At 37.0% G+C, this 23,145-nt stretch overlaps 5 protein-coding genes across 12 annotated transcripts in view; 3 read left to right on the top strand and 2 right to left on the bottom strand.

Moving 5' to 3' along the window:
- The window catches only part of LOC143913612 (uncharacterized), a 374,023-nt gene that overhangs the window by 306,915 nt on the left and 43,963 nt on the right, over positions 1 to 23,145 (bottom strand). The gene's annotated exons all lie outside the window — the stretch shown is intronic.
- LOC143913609 (rh5-interacting protein-like) lies at positions 1,024 to 7,620 on the top strand. 4 transcript variants are annotated; one of them, XM_077433502.1, is made up of 8 exons: positions 1,024 to 1,166; positions 3,106 to 3,384; positions 3,467 to 3,643; positions 4,686 to 4,865; positions 6,636 to 6,815; positions 6,902 to 7,081; positions 7,168 to 7,347; positions 7,418 to 7,620. In XM_077433502.1, exons 2-8 carry the CDS (start codon positions 3,318 to 3,320, stop codon positions 7,504 to 7,506), a joined length of 1,053 nt encoding a protein of 350 aa, XP_077289628.1. In that variant the 5' UTR covers positions 1,024 to 1,166; positions 3,106 to 3,317; the 3' UTR covers positions 7,507 to 7,620. The 4 variants fall into 4 exon arrangements, with proteins under 4 accessions (XP_077289628.1, XP_077289627.1, XP_077289626.1 ...); XM_077433501.1 differs by lacking the exon at positions 1,024 to 1,166 and adding an exon at positions 1,267 to 1,337; XM_077433500.1 differs by lacking the exon at positions 1,024 to 1,166 and adding an exon at positions 1,773 to 2,002 and having other exon boundaries at positions 2,752 to 3,384.
- Positions 8,712 to 11,456, top strand: LOC143912920 (uncharacterized). Of its 3 annotated transcripts, XM_077432381.1 has the most exons (3): positions 8,731 to 9,558; positions 9,664 to 10,182; positions 10,259 to 11,280. In XM_077432381.1, exon 3 carries the CDS (start codon positions 10,395 to 10,397, stop codon positions 10,905 to 10,907), a length of 513 nt encoding a protein of 170 aa, XP_077288507.1. In that variant the 5' UTR covers positions 8,731 to 9,558; positions 9,664 to 10,182; positions 10,259 to 10,394; the 3' UTR covers positions 10,908 to 11,280. The 3 variants fall into 3 exon arrangements, with proteins under 3 accessions (XP_077288505.1, XP_077288504.1, XP_077288507.1); XM_077432379.1 differs by having other exon boundaries at positions 8,712 to 9,558; positions 9,664 to 11,456; XM_077432378.1 differs by having other exon boundaries at positions 8,713 to 10,182; positions 10,259 to 11,431.
- LOC143912919 (uncharacterized) lies at positions 10,827 to 12,733 on the top strand. Of its 2 annotated transcripts, XM_077432376.1 has the most exons (7): positions 10,827 to 10,902; positions 11,423 to 11,607; positions 11,685 to 11,858; positions 11,927 to 12,106; positions 12,179 to 12,289; positions 12,365 to 12,475; positions 12,551 to 12,733. In XM_077432376.1, the coding sequence occupies exons 2-7, from the start codon at positions 11,541 to 11,543 to the stop codon at positions 12,664 to 12,666; spliced, it is 759 nt and encodes a 252-aa protein (XP_077288502.1). In that variant the 5' UTR covers positions 10,827 to 10,902; positions 11,423 to 11,540; the 3' UTR covers positions 12,667 to 12,733. The 2 variants fall into 2 exon arrangements, with proteins under 2 accessions (XP_077288502.1, XP_077288503.1); XM_077432377.1 differs by lacking the exons at positions 10,827 to 10,902; positions 12,365 to 12,475 and adding an exon at positions 10,968 to 11,060 and having other exon boundaries at positions 12,551 to 12,725.
- Nop60B (dyskerin pseudouridine synthase 1 Nop60B) lies at positions 14,446 to 20,718 on the bottom strand. Its single transcript, XM_077432033.1, has 2 exons — positions 19,881 to 20,718; positions 14,446 to 15,638 (listed from the first exon to the last, which is right to left on the bottom strand). Exons 1-2 carry the CDS (start codon positions 20,569 to 20,571, stop codon positions 14,839 to 14,841), a joined length of 1,491 nt encoding a protein of 496 aa, XP_077288159.1. The 5' UTR covers positions 20,572 to 20,718; the 3' UTR covers positions 14,446 to 14,838.

The raw sequence follows: 23,145 nt of genomic DNA, 5'->3' as shown, positions 1-23,145 counted from the left end.
TATAAGATTACCGAAATTTCACGCAAAAACATGTTTCGCTTAAGCGTTCCGTTTTATGTGACTGCTGCTGTATATATATATATATATATATATCGAAGAAAGGAAGGGCAACAAAATTAAGGTTTCGAGTGTACAGGCCTCTTAAGAGGGCTGGACAGCAGCGCCTTGTCCATACAAACGTACTATACTTCTCCCTACCTCAATTATGGCACTAGAGAAATTATTTTTTAATATGCTATGGATATCCACCATTGGGGTGCATGTATCGTTTTATTTTTTTGATTAATTATTTTTTATAGGAGCTAGGAGCCGCCAAACATCTATAAAATCGCCTCTTTTTTACACCCACGAAAAGAGTCTAACGTGGCTATTTAACGGTCGATTTAAAAAATAATACGCCGATAGATGCACAGAAAATATCTTTCTCATACCGATGATGATTTTTTTTAAAAAATTGGTCCAGTTTTGGAGGAGAAAATAGTAGAATACGAAACCTCGATTTTGTCAATTTAAAACACGTTTTATCTGGTCGAAGCGCAACTGTCGCATTCACGCAATATATATATTGATATATATTGTCGCATTCACTCAATATATACATACACTCAATATATATATCGAAGAAAGGATAACAAAACGGTAACAAAATTAAGGTTTCGGGTGTACAGCCCTCTTAAGAATACTAAAATATTTAAATGAGTTTAAAAATCTAGAAAGCTTATTTCTAGATCCAATTCCCGGGATTCGAGATAAGAATTCCCGGGACACGGGACAACAAAAATTCCGTGCATTCCCGGGAATGTTTGTCCCGGGTCAGAAACCCTAATCCAGATGTGTTTTGGAAGGAGCTCGGGTTCGAAGTTTACCCATCAGTGGTGGCTCGTCCTTATGGGCTGTGGGGTTGCAGTTCTCGAAGTATAGTACATATGCGTACTATGTTTGCATTCGGTTAATCTGTATGGTCAACAATCTACTACAGCCCGATTCAGCTCTGTACAAAAAGCCTCAAGAGAAAACCAGATGGGTGTGTTTGTCGTGTTTTCTAATTATTCATACAAATTTTCAATTGTATTTCTTTTGTTGTTTTAATATAATTTGAAAGTGATATATCGTTATGTACATATTTATTCCAAATTCAGAATAATTATTATTGGAAATATGAGCAGGTGAACAAATACCAAGTCATCTTGTTGAGTAATTTAGTGCATTTTATTTAAAACAAAGTTGTCAAACATCGTAAATTTCACAAAGCAATTGTGAGGGCGTTATACGTCGTTATTCTTCCAAGAGTTGAGTTATGTAGAAACGTGGACAAACCTTGGGATAGTTATATATAGGTATATAGTCGGGGAGGTTCCTGACTGCAAGTCGTCTGCGTTGATAACAGCTTCCTGGCTCGGGAAACTGGCTCTGCGGTCCTCTGGTCGGGTCCTCTCAAGGCTGAGGTTTCTCCTGAAACGGCGTGAGGAATGCAGGGGACGTTGTGCTGGAACTCAGGGGAGGGAGTGATGCTACACTCGACCTCGCGGCGGTTCTTCAGCACGGATGGTGATGGATCTCTGGGTCCCGTCTCCCCCTGGAGACGTGCACAGGAGAGATCTTTCTTCGACGGGAGATCGCGGGTGAGAGGGCGCGCTCCACATGCGCGCGCGCCTATAAGGCTTTTCCCTGGGTGGCCACTCGAAATAAAGGGCGAGTGTTGCCCTATGGGACGATGGGAAAACGTCGCGTTACAGTTGTATATAAAATTGAATGTCTGTTTGTCTCGTATAGGCTCCTAAACCACTCAACCGATTACGATGGAACTTTTAGGATGTATTGTATGCATGTCCAGGAAGCTTATTGTGAAAAAAGGGGGGGAAAAACCTCTTACTAATAATATTTGTAATTACGATTTTATCGACGTGAAAGTTTGAAGCACAATTGTGTAGTCAAGGAAATGTGTTCGTTGGTAACCATGTTACCAGTTGGTTTATGATAACACGGCGTTGAAGAGACGTTAGTAGAGCTCCAACCATCTCCTGAAACGGGAATTGCATGCCTTATTTTGTCATCGCAAACCATGCCGGGTTCAGCTAGTATATTATAATAATAATGCGTTTCTAACATTGATGTATAATACACTAGATCCGCCCTCACGTCTTATACTGGTCTCCCTTTTGGGGCATGCAAAATACATGGCGCATGCACAGTTTCTCTCAATAGGTAGGTAGGTACCGCTGCGTCGTAGGGAAAAAAACATTTTTTTCCCCAACTTCCCCGCTAGTTAAACCCCCCGCACCCCTCAGTTAGTGAAGACAAGATCTCCGACCAAAATCACACGTCAGGGCCCATCTATGTGTATTATACATCAATGGTTTCTAACCAATTTTGTCTTGAGGGGTGTCAGATTATCCATTCCATTTGCTAGAATTCTAAAAGTACAACCAGCAGCGTGGACTATTGTTAAACATATTATACTTTCGGGTGAAGTGGTTACGGTTCGATTTCCACCAGCTGTTGACCAGACCTTGGTTTGTAACTCCAGGTCGATCGTTACCTATCAGAGTTTGCTAATATATCTGATTTTCATTGAAATGGTTCCAAAAAATCGGCAACCTTTTTTTCATTTTTCGAGTTTCAGCATCTCGAATTTCGCAAATTCGTATAAAAATGCTGCAAATTTGTCCAATTTTTATGATTTTCATTGAAACGGTTCTTATAAATTGGCATCTCCATTCCAATCTCTCTTGCAAACCTCAAGTTATTCAGCAATTTGAGGTTCGGCAATTTCTATAATAAAATGCTGCAAAAATTTCGCCATAGATGTCACTGTGGATGATGTTTGTATGAATCCCAATGGTATAAAATATTTGTATTAAGGTCTGACTGCACTATACGGCCGTCGACTGCAGCACGATAAAGATACAAAAGGCAACTCTGTCGCGTGACGCATAGTGTGTTATATCTCATACAATTTCATACAAACAATATTTGGCCGCACGCTGCCGTTCGTGTCGCAAACGCATAGTGCGGTCAGGCCTTTAATTGTATTGTGCACTCGTCACTTAATTGCGCTTACTAATATTTATAATTCAATTATATAAAAAATCTGTGACTTTATAGTCGGTGTACATAGAGTTGAATCTGGATTCAAAGTAACGTTTTTTTAAATAACTGCACAGCCCTGATTACCAACAGTATAAATCCATTAATTCATCAAATATGTATTTGAGTGCCTTTTCAAGCGACAATCTTATTGAAACAGTCGTTGGTATATAAACTATCACCGATCACAAAACAGTGTGGTCTACACGTTGCCTCAAAATCAATTAAAAATGATTAAATATTTGTGTCTAATCGGTGTCATCGTTGCAGCGGTGAGTGCCACGCCGATGCCAAAAAGTGAGTAATTACTGTTTTAAAAGGAATATGAAACTAATAGCTAATAATAATCATAAATTAATACGAATTGGAACTTTATAAGCTTGTGCAGCGAACGAAGAGCTGGTCGTTAGATTGGGCAAAATATCATGCGAAAATACTTGTGCTAATCCCACTATCGGACATAGTTGCACGGCTGTGATATCAGCTCCTACTTGTAGGTGCAAGCAAGGATATTTAAGAAATTCCAAAGGAGAATGTGTCCTTCCAGCAGATTGCAGTAAGTGTATGCAAGCTTGATTTCTCAAATTGAAATGATACAATAATGCCAATTTACAATAGATTGATATATCGCTATCGGTTAATGGTGAACTGGGGTTATCAATTTATCATCAAGGCTACAAAATTTCTCAGTAATATCACAGGGTTTCGTAAAAATATTGAGATAGAAAACCAATCCTTATAAACGTGGTGAAATAAAAAATTTGCCAAATAAATAAAAAATAGCACGGAAAAAATCCGTAAAAAAAAATATATTTTTGACTTTTAAAATTCGCTAGACAATTAATTAGAAGTATTTTAAAGCAATGAAATATAACAATTAATAGGAAAAATATCCGACTATTGATTCCAATACTCACTTTGAGTGTAACAATCCTAAATTTTGAGTTACAGACCGCAAAAGCCAAAAAACTGTAAAAATCGCGGATTTTTTTAAACGCTCATATCTCGTAAACGATCACCCACCAACAAAAATCAATATCATATTCGAATTCAGTGGGTCAAACTTAGTAAAATTGATCCTCGTGGAAGTTACTGATATTTAAATATTGTAATAGTTAATGATGGTTTTATTATAGTAACATACATTTGTAGTTTAATATAGTGTGTATAGCTAAATATGGCTTTATTAGTTTGGTTTACTGTCACGCGGAGTGTCCAATAAAATAAAGTTATAAATAAAATAAAACTTCAGTGCATGTACACATGTATGTACATAAACTGGTTGCTGACCACTGCCGACCGCTGCCTCGAACTTTTTTTTCACCACTTCCCCGCTAGTTAAACCCCCCGCACCCCTCAGTTAATGGCGACAAGATCTCCAACGAAATTTGTATGTAAAGGCATATCTATGCCAATGACTTTAGTATGAACAACGACTGTGGTGATTCCTCTATATTTTTAAGGATATTTGAAATTATTTATTCATCTACTGTGATATATATATATATATATAAATATATATATATATATATATATATATATATATATATATATATATATATATATATATATATGTACGTATATTTGTTTGTAAACAGATGCCTGTCCACCGAATGAGGTACTCGTCGTAAAGTTGGGCAAAATACCATGTGAAAATACTTGTGCCAGTCCCAATAGAGGGGCAAGTTGTACGGCTTTGATAAACAAACCAACTTGTAGGTGTAAGTCAGGATATTACAGAAATTCAAAAGGAAAATGTGTCCTTGCAGCAGATTGCGGTAAGTGTATGCAAGCTGCTTAATTTTAAAATTAACCCTTTGAAAGCTGATGTCTTTTCTGTTGAAAGCCCGCCCGCTGAAAATTTCGCCAACATTTCCAACTAGAATTATTTTGAAATCCAATAGGTATAAAAATTGTAGCTAATCCAAACAAACTCAATTATCAATGATCTTCTAAGCCACTCAAAAGATTGCATTGAAACTATTTTACATGTAATTCGATAAGCTAGTATTTTTTAAAACATTTTTACCTCAACCGGAAGTAGTCCTTTTACTCTAGAAAATCAAGGTTTTTTTTCATTTTTCTCCGAAACCCTTTAATGAAATCTAATCTAGAAGTTTCAACTTAATATCAAGTGATTTATAAAATTTAGTGAAGTTCCAGAAACCGGTTGTGGTGGTTTACTCTTGTTCGATTTTATTCGACCCTTTAAATATGTGTGCTGTTCACGATAAAATTCCAGTATACGAGTAGTTCTGGTATCAATGTCATGTAAATATTGTTCCGTACACCGCCGAGTAAGTGTAATCGGATTAGGCCGAGTAGCATCCCAGAGACTGTGTGACCGTTATAATTGGTTTCAAGGATTATCTCCAGACTAAGTGCAAGTAGGCTAAACAATGGCCACCGAATTGGCCGCTATTGGTCCCTTCTCAGAAGTGACCGATAGCGTGGGACTGGGTGTTGTGGGAATACATATCCGGGTACATGCCTAAACAATAGGGAAGTAACCGTACGTCGAAGATGCCCTGAGCGACATATCCGTTATAAGCCGGTACTTAGGCGATATCAAGACATTCTGGACGGAGCACTGCCAGTGTGTGTATCTCCATAATCACCAATAAATGCTGTGAAACGACTTTGGCCTTTTACTTGGATCCACCCCTACGCAACAATATAAAAAAAAATCAACAAGTTTTTTTAAACCGAAAGTGGTATTTTTTCCTCCTAGAAAATTCAAAAATATTGTGACCACACACTTTTTCCACACTACTGAACGTATCAAACTGAAAATTTATATTTGTATTAATACTGTTGCGTAGGGGTGAGTGGAGGATCCAAGTAAAAGACCAAAGTCGTGTCACAGCATTTATTGATGATTAAGGAGATACACGCACTGGCAGTGCTCCGTCCAGAATGTCTTGATATCGCCTAAGTACCGCCTTATAAGGGGCAGGTCTCTCAGGACATCTTCGACGTCTGATTTGTTTACCTATTGTTATGGTCACGTATTCGGATATGTATTCCCACGACATTCGGTCACTTCTGAAAAGGGACCAATAACGGCCAACTCGGTGGCCATTGTTTAGCTTACATGCACTTAGTAATCCTTGAAACCAATTATAACGGTCGCACAGTGTCAGGGATGCGCCTCGGCTTAATCCGATTGCACTTAACCGGCGGCTCTTTTTAGTATGTATATGCTACAATACTAATTTAGATCTGATAAGGTTTTGAACAGAATTCGTAGACCAGAAGAAGTAATTTTTCCTAAAACAGTATTTCATTATTTTATTTTGACCTTTTAAATTATTTCAATCTTCTTCATATTTTATGCTTATCGTAATATAAAAAAATTGTAAGTAATTTATAAGTAATAAAAAAAATTTGAATATAATATGAAAACCGAAAGTAGAACTTTTGTCCCGTGTGAGTTTCCCCATGTTAATGCTCAAACTTGTATTTAAAATGTTATCATACTGATATACATATGTGAATGTGAATGTGTGCATAATTGTCGAATTATTTTGTTTCTGTTTAACATATAGATGCCTGTCCACCTAATGAGATACTCATCGATAGATTGGGAAAAATATCATGTGAAAATACTTGTGTAGACCCCACTCGCGGTACAAGGTGCACGGCTTTCATATCAGGTCCTACGTGTCGGTGTAAGGATGGATATTTAAGAAATTCCAAAGGACAATGTGTCCTTCCAGAGGACTGCGGTGAATTTATAGAAGCTTTTTAATTTAAATGATTTGGATTAGTTTCGTTACGATGTTGATATATGTAATATGAACTGGAATTTTAGACAACTGTCCAGAGAATGAGATGCTCATCATCAGAATAGGCAAAATATCATGCGAGAATACTTGCGTCGACCCCACTCTCGGTACGAGGTGCACGGCTTTGATATCAGGTCCTACGTGTCGGTGTAAGGATGGATATTTAAGAAATTCCCAAGGAAAATGTGTCCTTCCAGCGGACTGCGGTGAATTTATAGAAGCTTTTTAATTTAAATGATTTGGATTAGTTTCGTTACGATGTTGATATATGTAATATGAACTGAAATTTTAGACAACTGCCCAGAGAATGAGATGCTCATCAACAGAACAGGCAAAATATCATGCGAGAATACTTGTGTCGACCCCACTCTCGGTACGAGGTGTACGGCTTTGTTGTCAGGTCCTACGTGTAGGTGTAAACCAGATTATTACAGGAGTTCTACAGGAAAATGTATCAGTTTAGCTGATTGCGGTGAGTTTTTACAAGCAAGCTGTTTAATTTTAATGATTTAGATTAGTTTGATAAGGTTGTGTTGTTTCAGCAAATGATTTGACAGTTATTCCATATAATAAAAAGGAAGCATCTACATTAGCACCTCCAACTGCATATCCAATCGATACCACTGGCTAAATGCAAAAATATATATGTAAACTTAAATGTATGTAATCAACCATATATTTATGTACGTATATAGACACGTTTATTACATGTACATATGTATATGTTTATATGTAATAAATCATATACACAACATTGTTGAGTTTTATTAATTAAAATTGCACGATTATTCACTGGTATATAATATGTTGCAATGAATATATTATATTACGTATACTCGTATGTGTATATAATTAAATAATACCCGTTATTGTGTCTGATGTCTGAAATATTCACACTGTATTTTTACAACAGCTGTAATAAAATTCATCCCGGACAAAAATTTTGCCTCTATTTATTTACCTATGTACATACGTATATTAATACATAATTTTACATGTAAATAATAATAGCACTTTGTAACTAATTTCAACTCGAATGATGTCAGATCATCTGCTAGTTGCCAAGAACTAAATAGTAGAAATGATTTATCATATATAACAATTCGAAAAGTTCTGGTATATTTTAGTAATAAATTTCAATGATTATAACGAATCCATTAATTTATTATATGTTACTTAAAATAAGTAATTATATATAAAATGCTGGACATACATCTATATATAGAGCCACTTTTAATTTTATAATATACAAAATGTAATATATATTATAATACATATGTATATGTATGCAGATACATATTCATACGTAGATGGATAGCAAAGAATTTATATGTTCATTTAAATTTTACGAAACTGAACTAAGTACATAATTGCAATAATGTACATATATCAGTATTATATTCAGGGCCGCCGAGAGGAATCCTGGGCCCTGGGAAAAATTTATTCCGGGCCCTATGATTAACACAATCAAGATCCTATAGATATATTTTTAAAATGCGAAATATCTATCAGAACTACCTATATGAGTCGTTATATTTGAAAATGGCATAAGTCCACTTTTCTTCATTTCGAGAAATATTTCGCAAAACGTATTATTTTTTCAGAAAAGCAACAGAATTGTTAAATAAAAAAATACACATTGCTACAAGACTTCCTTAGCAAATATTTTTTTATTTAAGAATACTTGGGAAAAGTAGGAAAGCCGATGGACCCAACTGGTTTGTTAATATATGCACAAAATTCATATATCAAATAAGATAAAACAAAAAATAAATAAAACCGAAAAGAAATATTAATAACTCAAAATAGGGGAAAATAAAACAAACAAGAGAAAATAAACTAAAAAAAGGAAGAACTCAATCAAAAATCCATTTATTTTACGGAAATCATCAAGTTTATTTTAAATCATCGTAAGTTAAAGTAAGAAGAGGTATGTAAAAAGGTTTAATCTATTAGTTACCAATTCATTTGATAGGTTATTTCAAATTTTAACCATTCTATTAGATTACAAGGATTCTCTATTTAATTTGAAATACATATCTTTTTAGAATCTGAGAGTATTTTCGTGAGGATATTTGAGGAACTGGATTGAACCATTGATATAGAATATTCTATATCTATGGGATTGAACCTTTAAACAAATATAAAGTTTTTAGTTGGAAGTTGTTGGGAAAAACACCAACATATAAAGAAGTTTAAACAACGGCTGATTATCTATCTGATTTAGGAAATAAATGAAAATGACCTCTTCAATCAATATTCCATTCCAAAACAAAGTCGAAAAAAACAACATGCAATGGTAAAGTAACTAATTTTTTCTTCATTGTTGAGGGAGAACAAAAAGTTTTTTTGTTATTTAAATTTTTAGCTATTTATTCGCATTGCTTGCGCATAATGCAAATACAGAAAGAGTTTTTTCTATGATTAAAGCACAATTGGCAGATGAGTGCAATATACTCGATATTATTACAATGGAATAAATGATTTTTTTTAAATGTTCTAAAATACAACAAAGACATCATAAAAAATGGAAAATGTTCATTAAAATATATTTGACTTCCAAAATGTGCTGTTTTATTATAAATTTCGAAAACATCTTCCCGCTGAACATATCCAGTATTCGTATTTCTTAAATCGGACCACCCTACCTACATATCGATGGCTTGGTGCACGTATATTGTATGTCCATTTTTGAATTTGTATCTAATTTTATGTTTGCTGGAATAATTCAGGTTTCCATCCGACTTAAAATTCGATACAAATTCAAAAATGGACATACAATACCAAGTCGTTCATATATCCTAACACAGAATTATTAAGTATACAATCATGTTTTATCAACTATTCGATATGAAATGCTAACTTTCAATAAATTTTGTAGCTTTGAGCTAAAATTTCAATTTTGGTCATTTTGTTATAGTAGAACAAAACCACGTATTGTTTTGTATTGTAGACAACAACAATCCATTTACTGCACGATCCATTGCTTTTAATCTAATATATAATTTCGAAAGAGACTTTGTATGTAATGTTTAATGTATGTATATAAGGTTTGGGTGGTAGAATCCGTGAAGTTATCGAAAAAATCTAATTTTCTATGACAACGATATTGATTTCCATTCCGTTTTCGATTTGTTCGGATTCCTTTTTCAGTGCCGGTTTCCGATTTCTTCTTCATTTCCGATTCCGGATCGGGATTCCTTTTTCATTTCTAGATACGGATTCCTTTTTCAGTTGCTGTTCCGGATTCCCGTTTTAGTTCCGGATCTGGATTCCTTTTTATTTCCAGATACGGATTCCTTTTTCAGTTCCTGTTCCCGATTCTTTATTCAGTTCTGGATACAGATTCCTTTTTCAGTTCTGGATACGGATTCCTTTTTCAGTTCCTGTTCCGGATTCTTTATTAAGTTACGTATCCATACAAATACCGAGCGAAGCTGCATAAAACCTATATTATATTTAAAGGTTTTTACATAACGGTTTTTCCACTCCAATGTAGAGGTTAAGAGACAATTATTTATGTCCTTTTGTACTAGCCTCTATACTGGTGAATTATGGACCAGATACAAGCGGGAGACGATGAGGAAGATAAAGGTACAATCATGGGCGCACTTGCCCCCCCCTGGATTGATTGAAAATAGTCAAATAATAGCCATACTGGAACCAGTTACTCAGGCTCTTCAAGCTGTTCAAGTTGATCTTCCAGAAGTCCAACTGCAAGTTCAAAACCTGCTCAGTGTAGTAAAACTTCACCGAGGTGATTCCGATAACTATTTCAGGGATATTTTTGAGAAAACAGTACAACTCGCACGGAAAGTGGATATTGAACTGATTATCCCAAGACAGTGTGGAAGACAAAAGCATCGAAGTAATCCGGGAACCATAAGTGTTGAAGAGTACTTCAGACAAACAGTTTACATTCCATACTTAGATTCTCTAATTAACTCAATGGAGAGTCGATTTTGTGAAGCCAACAGTGCACAATTTAACTTAGCGTTGCTACATCCTTCAACAGAATCGTCAACAGGTTAAGGATACAATGTCTACTATTAATCGGGTATACCACATTGATAATTTTGAAACTGAAGCCTTGAGTTGGTTTGATTTTTGGAAAACGCGAGAATACAAAAGTAGCCAAGATTTCATCGACTTGTTACCTTTTACAACGTTTTATCCGAGTGTCAGGTATGCCTTACTAGTTTTGCTAACATTACCAACAACAACATGTACGGTGGAGCGATCGTTCAGCACATTATGTCGTGTAAAAACATGGTTTAGATCTATGTACAATGTCAGATGAACGTCTGTCTGGATTGTGCGTACACAGAGACAAAGTCAACTGCAACAAAAAATACTTAATGGACAAAATTGTAGATATGTTTGGTAGCGATAACAGACGACTTCAGTTCTTAACGCAATTTGAATTATGTCTATTTAATTAAAATTGCACTAAATGGCATGACTCAAATTGACGAAATGTGTCACTTAATGAATTCTCGTTTCCCACCAACGTATGAAACATGTACATATTACGTATGTATATTTAGATTGAATGTGCCTGATGAGTGACAAATTTTTGCTGAATATTGAAACAGTCGTCGGTATATAAACAAACGCAGACCACATGACTGTTTAGTACTTACACGGTCACGAACACAATCAAAAATGTTAAAACATTTGTGCATTATCGGTATCATCGTTGCTTCGGTGAGTGCTACGTCGGAGCCAATGAGTAAGTAATTACCGTTCATGTGAAATATATGTAAAACTAATCGCTGATGTTTATTAAACTTCATCCCACACTTGCAGTGAAGTGTCCTAAATATGAAGAGTATAAAGATTGTGCTGTTGGGGCTTGCATAAACACATGTGCAAGGCCTCAAATATCCCTCACTTGCAAGGCTCCGTGTTTCCCAGGCTGTGGATGCATTAAAGATTATCTGAGGAACAGAAAAGGTGTCTGCGTGCCACCGGAGAAGTGCGGTGAGTATTCCGATAAGTATGATCAGTATTATCGCTGTATTGGTACGTAATATGAGTTGGAATTTTAGACGGCTGTCCAAGGCACGAAATGCTCGTTGTCAAATTGGGAAAAATAACATGCGAGAACACTTGTGCTCAACCTGATCTTGGTACGAGGTGCACCGCTTTGATATCAGGTCCTACGTGTAGGTGTAAGCCTGGATATTTGAGAAATTCCAACGGAAAATGTGTCCGTCCAGTTAAATGTGGTAAGTTCGCATTAAAAAAGTGTTTAATTTTAATTGTTTAGATTAGTTTCATAAGGCTGTGTTCCGTTTCAGGTCAAGAGTTGCCGGTTCAATATCAAAAGAAGTGTCCCAAGACTGGAGAGTCGGTTTGCTTATGTAGTTTGAATGAAGAGCAGAAAATTGCACCGACACCCGATGTTACTGGTAAATAAATGCCACTAGCAAACTGTTAAATTGATATAATTTAGACTAGTTTCACAAGGTTATGTTGTGTTTTAGGTAAAGAGTTGCCAATTCAATATCAAAAGAGGTGTCTCAAGACTGGAGAGTCGGTTTGCTTATGTAGTTTGAATAAAGAGCAGAAAATTGCACCGTCACCCGATGTTACTGGTAAATAAATGTCACTATCAAACTGTTAAATTGATATAATTTAGACTAGTTTCACAAGGTTGTGTTGTGTTTTAGGTAAAGAGTTGCCAATTCAAGATCAAAAGAAGTGTCCCAAGACTGGAAAATCGGTTTGCTTATGCGGTTTGGATAAAGAACAGGTAACTACGCCAACACCTGATGTTACTGGTTAAATTTAATAACTGAATTATAAATGTACACAATGAAAGCAATAAATTGTATACCCAATTTTTGGAGTTTTATTATTATAACTATGTCTGTATGTGTTGTATAATGGATAATGGTATCCATTATCGGATAATTTTAAATTGGTCGACTAATTTTAAAAGTTTATTTGTATGTATATACGTATGTTTATAACAGATATCAAATATGTATATCATTCCAAAGACTTTTAAATTTGTATATGTATGCACATCTATATCGGTTACGCGACAATTGGTTCACTTTCAAAAGGTTCAACGACACAATATACCCGACAATTAGTGCACTGACAAATTGTACCCGCGATAAAATGTCCACGGAAATAACGTTCAAGCGACAAAATGTTCAAAAGTCCTAAATTTTCATATTTTAATGGAAAAAGTTACTTCTTATTGTATTATATATGTATCTATCGCGGATTTCACTGAATTAGTTTAATTGTTGGGGCTTCTCAACCGTATCCAAATTTTTTTATATATATATATATATATATATATAAATAAATCAATGTTTGTCTGTCTGTCTGTCACGTATGCGTTCCTATACCATTCAACCGATTGCGATGAAACTTAAACGAGTGGCATCGCAACGCAATAATTTCAAATGTGTTCGCGTCGCCACCTGCGTTGTTAGAGTGAAATAAACAAACAATTGACTAATTTCAAATGTGTTCACCGCATGCGTTTTTTCGACAAATTATCATTAATTAATAAATTACTGTAATTTAATTTGATTATTAAGTATTAATTTGAAACTGAAACATTCACTTATCGAAACACATCGAGAATGGGAATTGCATGCGTTATTGTGGCATTGCAAAGCATGCCGGGTTCAGCTAGTATTCATATAAAAATTAGAACAATTCGAAGAATGCTAGTTGCTAAGGACTACATAATAAGAATATGATATGATATAACCGGTAGCGGCTCGTCTATATGGGCTGCAGGGCTACAGCCCTCCCTGTATAGTACAAGTGCATGGTTTATGCCGTAAATATGGGCTGCAGCCCCCAGTAAAGTGAATATGCATGCTATTTTGTCTGTATTTGATCAACGAGCTACTACAGCCCCCGCCTATGAATTCTTACGAGCCGCCACTGGATGTGACCCATTATCAAATAACATTAATCACTTATATTTGTTCATCTTATTAGTACAGAGAGAAATCTATAGCATGTGTGTCAATAAGTGACACACAGACAAATTTCGGCTAACTTTGCAAACAGTTTCAACTTTGTTTGCAAAAAACTAAGTAAAACCTTGTAAATATATACAAATTTGGTTATTTATTAAAAAAATATAGGAATCATTTTTAATGACGTTGGATTATGTGGCTCAAGAAGTATTGTTGGAGATTGAACTTTTATTATTCATATCTGGAGACATTAGATTCGGTGAAAAAATTCGCCATTTTGACAATATTTGCGTCAACATATGTTCACAAACAACATTGTTTGCATTGAATGTGAGAATTCGCCTTAGAAACGATTTGAAGGTTATGTGCAGATTAAAAATATTCAATTATCAACCATGAATGATAAAATCTCAGTATTTATTTTTTTATATTATGTTAATTTTAAAAGTATCAGGCACTTATTTTTGCTGAATTTCCAGTACATTATTTCTTTTAAAAACATTTGTCTTTTTCAAATTTCATTTATCTGATATATAAATTTCAGCCGTTTGTGAAGAAAAGTACGCCAATAGGAATGGCGAAAATTGATAAAAAAAAAAAAAGACGACATATTTTAAAACTTAAAAATATATTTTGCATTTATATAAACTAACAAGTAGTATGAAAATATATATAAAATTTACAAAGTCAGGTTTATTGTTGGCGACACATAATTATATATGTATGTATAATGCATAGTTATCACGAAAAAAGTTGACTATGTTATTTCTATTGATGATTAACAAAGTAAAATAGTACTGCGAGTGTTTGTCTATACTTTGTTCAACTTATTGGTACTTAAAAGAGACTTCACAAAAAACCGATTCGCTTAAAAAATATCAAAGTGTATAATAATAACGACAAAAAAACGTTTCAAATGCATCAATTTAAAAATTGAAATGATTTAAATCTAATATATGTTATGTATGTATGACTTTTTCATTCCAACAATGAATACGTCGTCTAATTTATTCCCCTTCTTTGTCGTGATCTTTTTTCTTTTTCTTCTTCTTTTCTTTCTTGGGTGTGCTCTCTTCGATTTCGGTGGCGTTTAATGTAGTATCTTCTTCGCTCTCCTTCTTTTTCTTTTTCTTCTTCTTCTTTTCTGATTCTACGGGCAGGGTCTGATCGGCGATATCTGTAGTACTATTGAGACTCAATTTCCTCTTTTTATTAGACTCTTCCTTTTCGGCTGCGACCTCGCCGTTTTCCTTCTTAGCTGCGTAATCTACATATCCAGTGAGCCATTCCGAGGGTGTGTTTTCATTGGGTTTACCGTATTTGTCTAATTTTCCGTTTTTAATCAGGGTTTTCTTCATGGACGCTTTCGGGCCGAGACCCCACTGTCTGGGATACGTGTCGCGCTCCATTATAACCCGCTTCAGTTTGGCCACGACTCCGTGATCGCAGGAAGCCATCGTCGACGTGGTCATCAGAGCGATGGCGAGCGCTATCGCCTCGCCCTTTGTCGTCACTATGACTATCTCCATGTCGAGCTCGATGCCGTCTTCGTATCTGAGCACACCCGGCAGCAATACTTTAGCACCGTAGCAGACGGCATTGACGGCGCTGTCTTTGAGGAAGATTCTCTTGTGCGATATGAGGAGTCCTTCGAGAGGGCGTATTACACGCCGTAAATAGGATTCGTCTTTGTGATTTTCGTATACCCATTGGGCGTCTAAAATATCGTGCATCGTCACCATGCAGTCCTTCTCGCCTTCTATGCCGGTGCGCACTCTTCTCAATTCCAACATTTGTCCTCCGACACCTGAAAATAGCCGGATATTACAATCAGACGTAATGTGCGTATCCGAAGGATACAAATTTTAAAACTAAAAATAATATTATAATTGAGCATTTTTTGCAGAAACAAAGTTTATCTCTTTAAAGTTTAAATAAAGCTTGTATCTGATGAAAGTAAGGAGTTCGGGTAAAATTCTAGGGCCTGAACTACTCGAGGGGTCCTGTCGGAAAGTCTGGCCGACTGATATTGATATTTTACATAAAAATATGTTATGTTGAGTATCTTGGCGTTCAATGACACTTCACTCGAAGATCTTTGTCTTCATGTAGAGTAGCATTTTTTAAAATTTAAAAACAACATTCATTCGTCCAAATGCTATCCATCCTAATTTCATGCGTCTCTGTATTTCTTCTTCTTTACATACAAATTTATTGATTTGGCTTGATTTTGTCATCCATACACAATTACACGCTTCCACTTGTCTCTATTCTGCGCAACTCTCATCCATCTCACTCCACATTTTCCTTATTTCGTCTGCCCATCCTTCCTTTTACTCTTTTGCATTCTCTCAAGTACCATTCTAGTACTTCTTTTGTCCATTCTTCTAACCACGTGGGCCCACCCATTGCCATTTCAATCTCTTTATTCCATTCACTATATTCACTACCCTCGTCATACTTCTCACCCATGTATTTCGTTTCCTATCTTTCATCGTTATGCAAAGCAATAGCGTTTCATACTTCTTTGAGTGCATTGGATTTATTTATTTTTGGAAAATCTACAGTTTAATTAATTACAAATGATAACAAAATATAATTATGCCGTGCCCTGAATTAACTCGACTTTTACCTAATGAAATACTCCGACATATACTGCCAGGTTCGCATATAATTTCGGACGGTTGGTCAGCGTACGGAATATATTCGTTTGTGGTTCAATACAAATTCATTTAAATATGAATCAAAACGGGCACGCATCCACATATTTTCCACATTTTGCGTATGTATTTCACTACCATTTGGATCCACGAAATAATCCTGGTAAACCAATTCGGAATATTTCCATACGCTGCCCAGAGCCGTCCGAAATTATATGCCAACCAGGCAGTATATGTCCGAGTGTTTCATCAGGTAAAAGTCGAGTTAATTCAGGGCACGGCAATACTAGAGTAGTAGTCGCAAAGAGCAACCAATGACAGGAAGGAGCAAGTCGACCGAGCCTCGCTTCCTAGTCTAGAGGGTCCGCCTTGTCGGGAATTCTGACTTTTGCCGTAGAAGTAGTAGTAGTAGTGAGTGTATTAATAGTGGAATTTTATGTAGCTTTAAGAAAGCTAAAACTGCAGGTGTTTTTCACAGAGGTTTTCAAATCTATAATGCCCGTCCTGAGAGCATAAGAAGTGCTAATAACATTGGTGCTTTCTTGAAGAGTGTTAATGGATACCTTTGTGGAAGATGATGTAATTATATAAGTTAATAAAATGTAATGTTTGGCCTTATAATTTTATGTTTCAACTACTAATTACAGTTTTTTTTTGTTAATTGTATTATTTTGTAGTTATAATTTTGTGATATATTCATTAGCAGTTTGCTATATAAATAAATAAATAAACAATTTGGCCAAGTATGAATTAACATCATGTTTTTAACGCTTAGAACGACAAGATCCTACATTAAGTATTCCTTAACCGTTTGCCCGCGGCCGTCTTCTATGGAAGCTTTGGGTGACAAGTCTGTAGCGCGGCCGTCTTTCATAGAATTTCTGAACTTTACACGGGATTTTGAGCCTTATATGCGCCCATTTCAACTGTTTTAAGGTTCAAAATTGGTTGAATATATTACTGAGAGTTGTGAATGCCATCTATTAAATTTGCTTAAAATGAATATATACGTGAAAAATTAGTTTTTTGTGGAACCATACTGAAACCTCGTCTATGTGACGTCATGACTTCATACAATTATGAAGAACGCATAGTTGCACAGAAAATATCTTTCTCATACCGATGATGAATTTTTTTTAAAAATTGGTCCAGTTTCGGAGGAGAAAATAGCAGAATACGAAACCTCGATTTTTTGTCGATTTAAAATATGTATTATCTGGTCGAAGTGCAACTATCGCATTCACTCAATACATATATTGATATATACATTCACTCAATATATATATCGAAGAAAGGAACGGCAACTAAATTAAGGTTTTGGGTGTACAGCTAGGGTTGCCAGATGGTATCCAAAAGGAGGACATGTCCTCCTTTTTCATGTTTTGCCCTCCCGTCCTCCCCTACCTACTGTAAGTCCTCCTTTTTGCTAAACATCGGTCGGGACTTATTTATGATGATTTAGTTTCATGCATTGAGTTATTGAGCATCAGAGGTGTAGGGATTGACGATGTTAAGCTACACGATCAATTTTGTAACTTGATTTCATTTCTTGAATCAAAATCAGATGAAGCATATTATGATTTGAAGTTGCACGAGCAGTGGACAATCTACTTCAAAAGTGTTAAAAACATTGAATGTTTCTCAGAACTGCTCAAGATCGGCGAGTTTCATTTTTGTATAAGCGCACATAATGCAAATGTGGAAAGAGTTTTTTTCACCGATTAATACTCAGTGGAGCAAAGAGAGGAATAGACTAAGTGTGCAGTCAGTTAAATCTTTAATTATTATTCAATACAACTTCAAAAACATGACATGTGAAGATTTTTTTTCTAAAGTAATATTTTCCACATGTAAAAACTATACAATATAATCTATATATACAAAATATATACATATAATCGAGCGAAATATGTCAACTTTGAAACTTCCCACAAAATAAGAGTGTTCGCTCGGATTTTTCAAGTCAGTTGATTCCGAAAAAAAAAAACTCACTCCTGAAACGTTTCTGGTGTTCAAATTAACTCACCACTCAAAAGGTTAATGTTTGATTTTTTCTTTTTTCTTTCACCTATCTGTGAACATTCTATAATGGTTTTTTTTTTAAATATTATAATCATTATTAAGAGGGCTGTACACTCAAAACCTTAATTTTGTTACCGTTGCTTTCTTCGATATATATATTGAGTGAATGCGACAATATATATATATATTGAGTGAATGCGACAGTTGCGCTTCGACCAGATAAAACGTATTTTAAATTGACAAAATCGAGGTTTCGTATTCTCCTATTTTCTCCTCCAAACCGGGACCAATTTTAAAAAAAAAATTCATCATCGGTATGAGAAAGATACTTTCTGTGCATCTATCGGCGTATTTTTTTTTAAATCGACCGTTAAATAAGCACGCTGGACTCGTTTCGTGGGTGTAAAAAAGAGGCGATTTTATAGATGTTCGGCAGCTCCTAGCTCCTATAAAAAATAATTAATCAAAAAAAAATAAAACGATAGATGCACCCCAATGGTGGATATCCATAGCATATTAAAAAATAATTTCTCTAGTGCCATAATTGAGAAGTATAGTACGTTTGTATGGACAAGGCACTGCTGTCCACAGATTTTCCTATTAAATAAATAAATAAGTTAGTCAGTGTTAGACTGGCCGCGCACTAGGCAGCCAGTCTTCCGCAGCCAATCTAACATACGGTGGCTCATTGGAGCCCGCGCACTAGGCAGCCAAGAATTCCTGGCTGCGGCAGCCAATAGATCGCGTACGATTGCACGGCAGCCAGAGCTTGCACGGTAGAATGTATGTGGTTGCCTTCAGTCTCCGCGCACTCGATGTAGCAGCCAGAAGTTTTACGCCGCGGATAGCGAATATAATCCCAGACACTGTGTGACCTTTCAAGGATTATCTGTTAACGGATTAAATCGTAAGGCAATATGGGATATGTCTTCAGAAGAATATAGTGATCGAGATGTGAAAAGACGAAGATGGTAGGAAATCACAAATACAAAGTGTGAGGAAAGCTCGGTTTTATTAATCTTACATATATGTTTACCATCGATGGCATCAATGCAATTGGCAAAATTAGCATTTTTATTGAAACCATTTGCTATCTCAATCCATCTTTCTCCATTCAATTCTGGAAACGCTGTTTGTTTGAATGAACGAATCCAAAATCTTCTCTTTGCTTTGCGTTTCTTACGAAACAAGAGGTAAAGAATTATTTCTTCTGCGCTTGACGGAAAGGTGACTGCTGGCCGTCGACTCTGGCTGCTCAATATTTTGGCTGCGGCAGCCAGGCTGCCTAGTGCGTGGCCAGCCTTACACTGAGGGCAATGTGTTTGTGTGGGAAAGGCAAAGGGTGATATATATGTATATAGGTGTACCTAGAACCAGGCCGAGGTGGACGCACATGGTCCGGATGTAGGAGCCGGCTTCGCAGCTGACCCAGAAGACGCCCGTGTTGGTGTCGGGGTGGAACTCGAGCAACCGGCTGTCGTAGACGGTGCGCACCCTCAGCTGGCGCTTCACCGCCGAGATGAGCGGCGGGCGCTGGAAGAGCGCCCCGCGCAGGCGCTCGAGCGCGCGCCCCACGGCCGGCGCCCCCTCGGCCACGGCCTCGTGCAGCCCGAACACGGCCACGTACTCCTTGCCGGCGTTCTGCTGCGACTTGACGAGCCGCGTGGCGCGCTCCACGCACACCAGCAGGCAGCCCGTCACCTTGGGGTCGAGCGTGCCCGAGTGGCCCGTCTTCTCCACCTTGAGGATGCGCTTGATCCACGACACCACCTCGTGCGAGCTGGGGTTGGACGGCTTGTCGAGGTTGAGGTAGCCGGAGCGCACGTACTCGCCGATGGGGCGGCGCAGGGGCGAAGCGCCGAACGGCAGCGGCGTGTAGTGGGCCGTGCGCACGTTCAGCCGGTCGAAGCGCTTCAGCAGCAGCGGCCACTGCGACGTGTCCAGCTGCTTGGCGCCCCCCACGCCAGGCTCCAACTTGAACTCGGAGCTCGTCTGCACCACACCCACACCCACACCCACACCCACCTCCGACTTGCGCTTCTTCGACTTGGCCTCCATCGCGGCCGGCACGTGTTCGCAGGTTATGATCCGCCGACACGTGTTTGTCAACAAGCACGTCAAACGCAGTGTTCAGTGTTCCGACTCAACGAGATCACGACCCAAGACACGACCGTTTCCGACCAACTCCAAGCGTTACCTTTCAACTCTGTATAATATATATATAAGTTTTCGCTTATGCATTTATTCATATACAATGTATAAAAAGGGGAATTATATATTTTTATTACAATTTATTTATTTATTTTATTTAAAGGTCTGTTCATGCCTAGTCAGCAGGTATCCGGCCGTACGAAAAGTATTATTTGGTACATTTTGTATGGATATATAGGGGGGTTGAAGGTTTTGGACCATTTCCCAGCCTATGGAAATGCAGTTGAATTTTTAAGAGGATCTTTATTACTCGATTAATACAGGTGTATTTGTATTGTAGGCGGGGTAGCGATGTGTTGACCGTGTAGGAATCTCGTCGTCGTCATCGTCATCGAAACCTTCGAGAATATTCCGCAACAACAAAATACATCGAGCGGAACAGCATCAAGCATTCCAGAAAATACTACGCCTCGACGAAAGCAAATTCCTCTCGTACGCATCAATAACCACTTCCATCAAGCGTTCCAGAAAATTCTACGCCTCGACAAAAGTGCATTCCTTTCTTACGCATCAACAAACCACCACCATCGGTCAGGCGATTCCAGAAACACTATAAAAGGAGGTACAACCCAAACAACGCCAGTCGACCCACAGCAGCAAGAGTCGACCCACAGCAGCAAGCGTCGACACACAACAGCAGACCAGTCAACATACAGCTCCTGACCAGCCACCACTACACTACGCGGACTTGGAAGATCAACCAGCCGGACGAGCCAGCAACACACTGCCGCATCCAGAGACCTTCTGCACATAGCCGAACAACGAGCCAGCAACACACTGCCGCATCCAGAGACCTTCTGAACATAGCTGAATGCCGAGCCAGCGACACTCTACCATATCCAGAGACCGCTGAACGACATACTTTTGCCCACAAATATAACACCTTTGTACAACCATAGGCAAACAATAAAACTTTATAAAACAAGCACATAAATTCCTACAGTATGTACAGCGAAGTAGGTAAAGGATTCACTGGAACGAGCTAGGTCGAGTTCCTGAAGCTCACTGGCATCTGGGGACGATGCACTGGTTTATAAAGGTGTTGCTTGAGCAACGCGTAGCTGGGCTGGTGAGATCACGTTCTGGAAGATTCCGACGGGGTCGAGGTCTTCCTTTGTGTTCGATGTTTGATGCGTAGTTGCGTAGCTCCTTGGGATTTCCCGTGTACTCGTGATTGCGTATCTGGAGCGAGTCGAATCGCCTTTATGAGTAAGCTGGACGAAGTATTTCGGCCACGGCTAACTTTCGTGTACGAGAAGAGGACGCGATGATGTCATTTGTACAGATTAAATTCGATGAGGGAAATAGGTGATATCACAAGTCGTGCTATATCTCTACAGATATAATCATACCAAATGAAATGTTTGGTATGAATTTGAGCTTGTTAAAATACACACAGGGCTGTTTTGGTCCTTCGGACAAATACATCTCCGGACTCTGGAGAGATATATGCAGTTAGATTAAGCGTTTCACACCCGGTGATTTCTTAGTCGTTCGCATTTTTATACATTTGGTCTTTGTGTAATGAAATTAAATGTTTATAATATAATACTGATTCTTCAAAAGGTATGAAATTCCGACTGTTAAAATATTGATCAAAATGTATAAAAATAGCATCAATTTATGTAAAAGTCATATGAGATGATCGAAACATATGTATGTAGTCATATTTATACATAATAATATGTAAATTAAACTAAATTAAACATCCTCATTCAGCTGTCACTTTGACACATGGTTATAATATAATATTACACGCTGTCCAGTTCACGCATTCGCTAAAGAATTTGCCGAATCCGTGAACTGGGCAACGTGCTTGCATTTTTCACGCATTCGGCAATTCTCTTGCCGAATGCGTGAATGTGAAATGAAATTGTGAATGTGAAATTATATATATATATATATATATATATATATATATATATATATATATATATATATATATATATATATATATATATATATATATATATATATATATATATATATATATATGTAGGATATTAATATAAAATGATTATAATTATGTGGCTCATGCCGAACAGTTGGTATTATGCACTGTATGTATTAATGTTAAGGTTGGTACTACCGAACCTTGTCCGGTAGCGACAGTAGTAGTAGACATCGCGCCTTGACGCGCCGGTTGCGTACGCGCATCGATTACCTATTGTTCTAAATAAACATATAAGATTGAATTGAGATCGCTCTTACTTGTCTCTTTCTCCTGCAATCCTCCCTACTACCCAGCGGACTTCCTATATATATATATATATATATATATATATATATTTTTTTTTTTTTTTTCATTTTTTTTTTTTTTTTTTCATATTTTTTTTCTTCATTTTTTTCATTTCTTTTCAGTTTTTTTCATTTTTTCATTCTTCGGGGCTGAGGGCGAAGGCCCCGGGGCGTCAGAGGCGC

The sequence above is a fragment of the Arctopsyche grandis genome, chromosome 6, assembly GCF_051622035.1.
Source record: "Arctopsyche grandis isolate Sample6627 chromosome 6, ASM5162203v2, whole genome shotgun sequence".
NCBI classification, from domain to species: Eukaryota; Metazoa; Arthropoda; class Insecta; order Trichoptera; family Hydropsychidae; genus Arctopsyche; species Arctopsyche grandis.
This window is presented reverse-complemented; position numbering and strand designations above follow the sequence as displayed.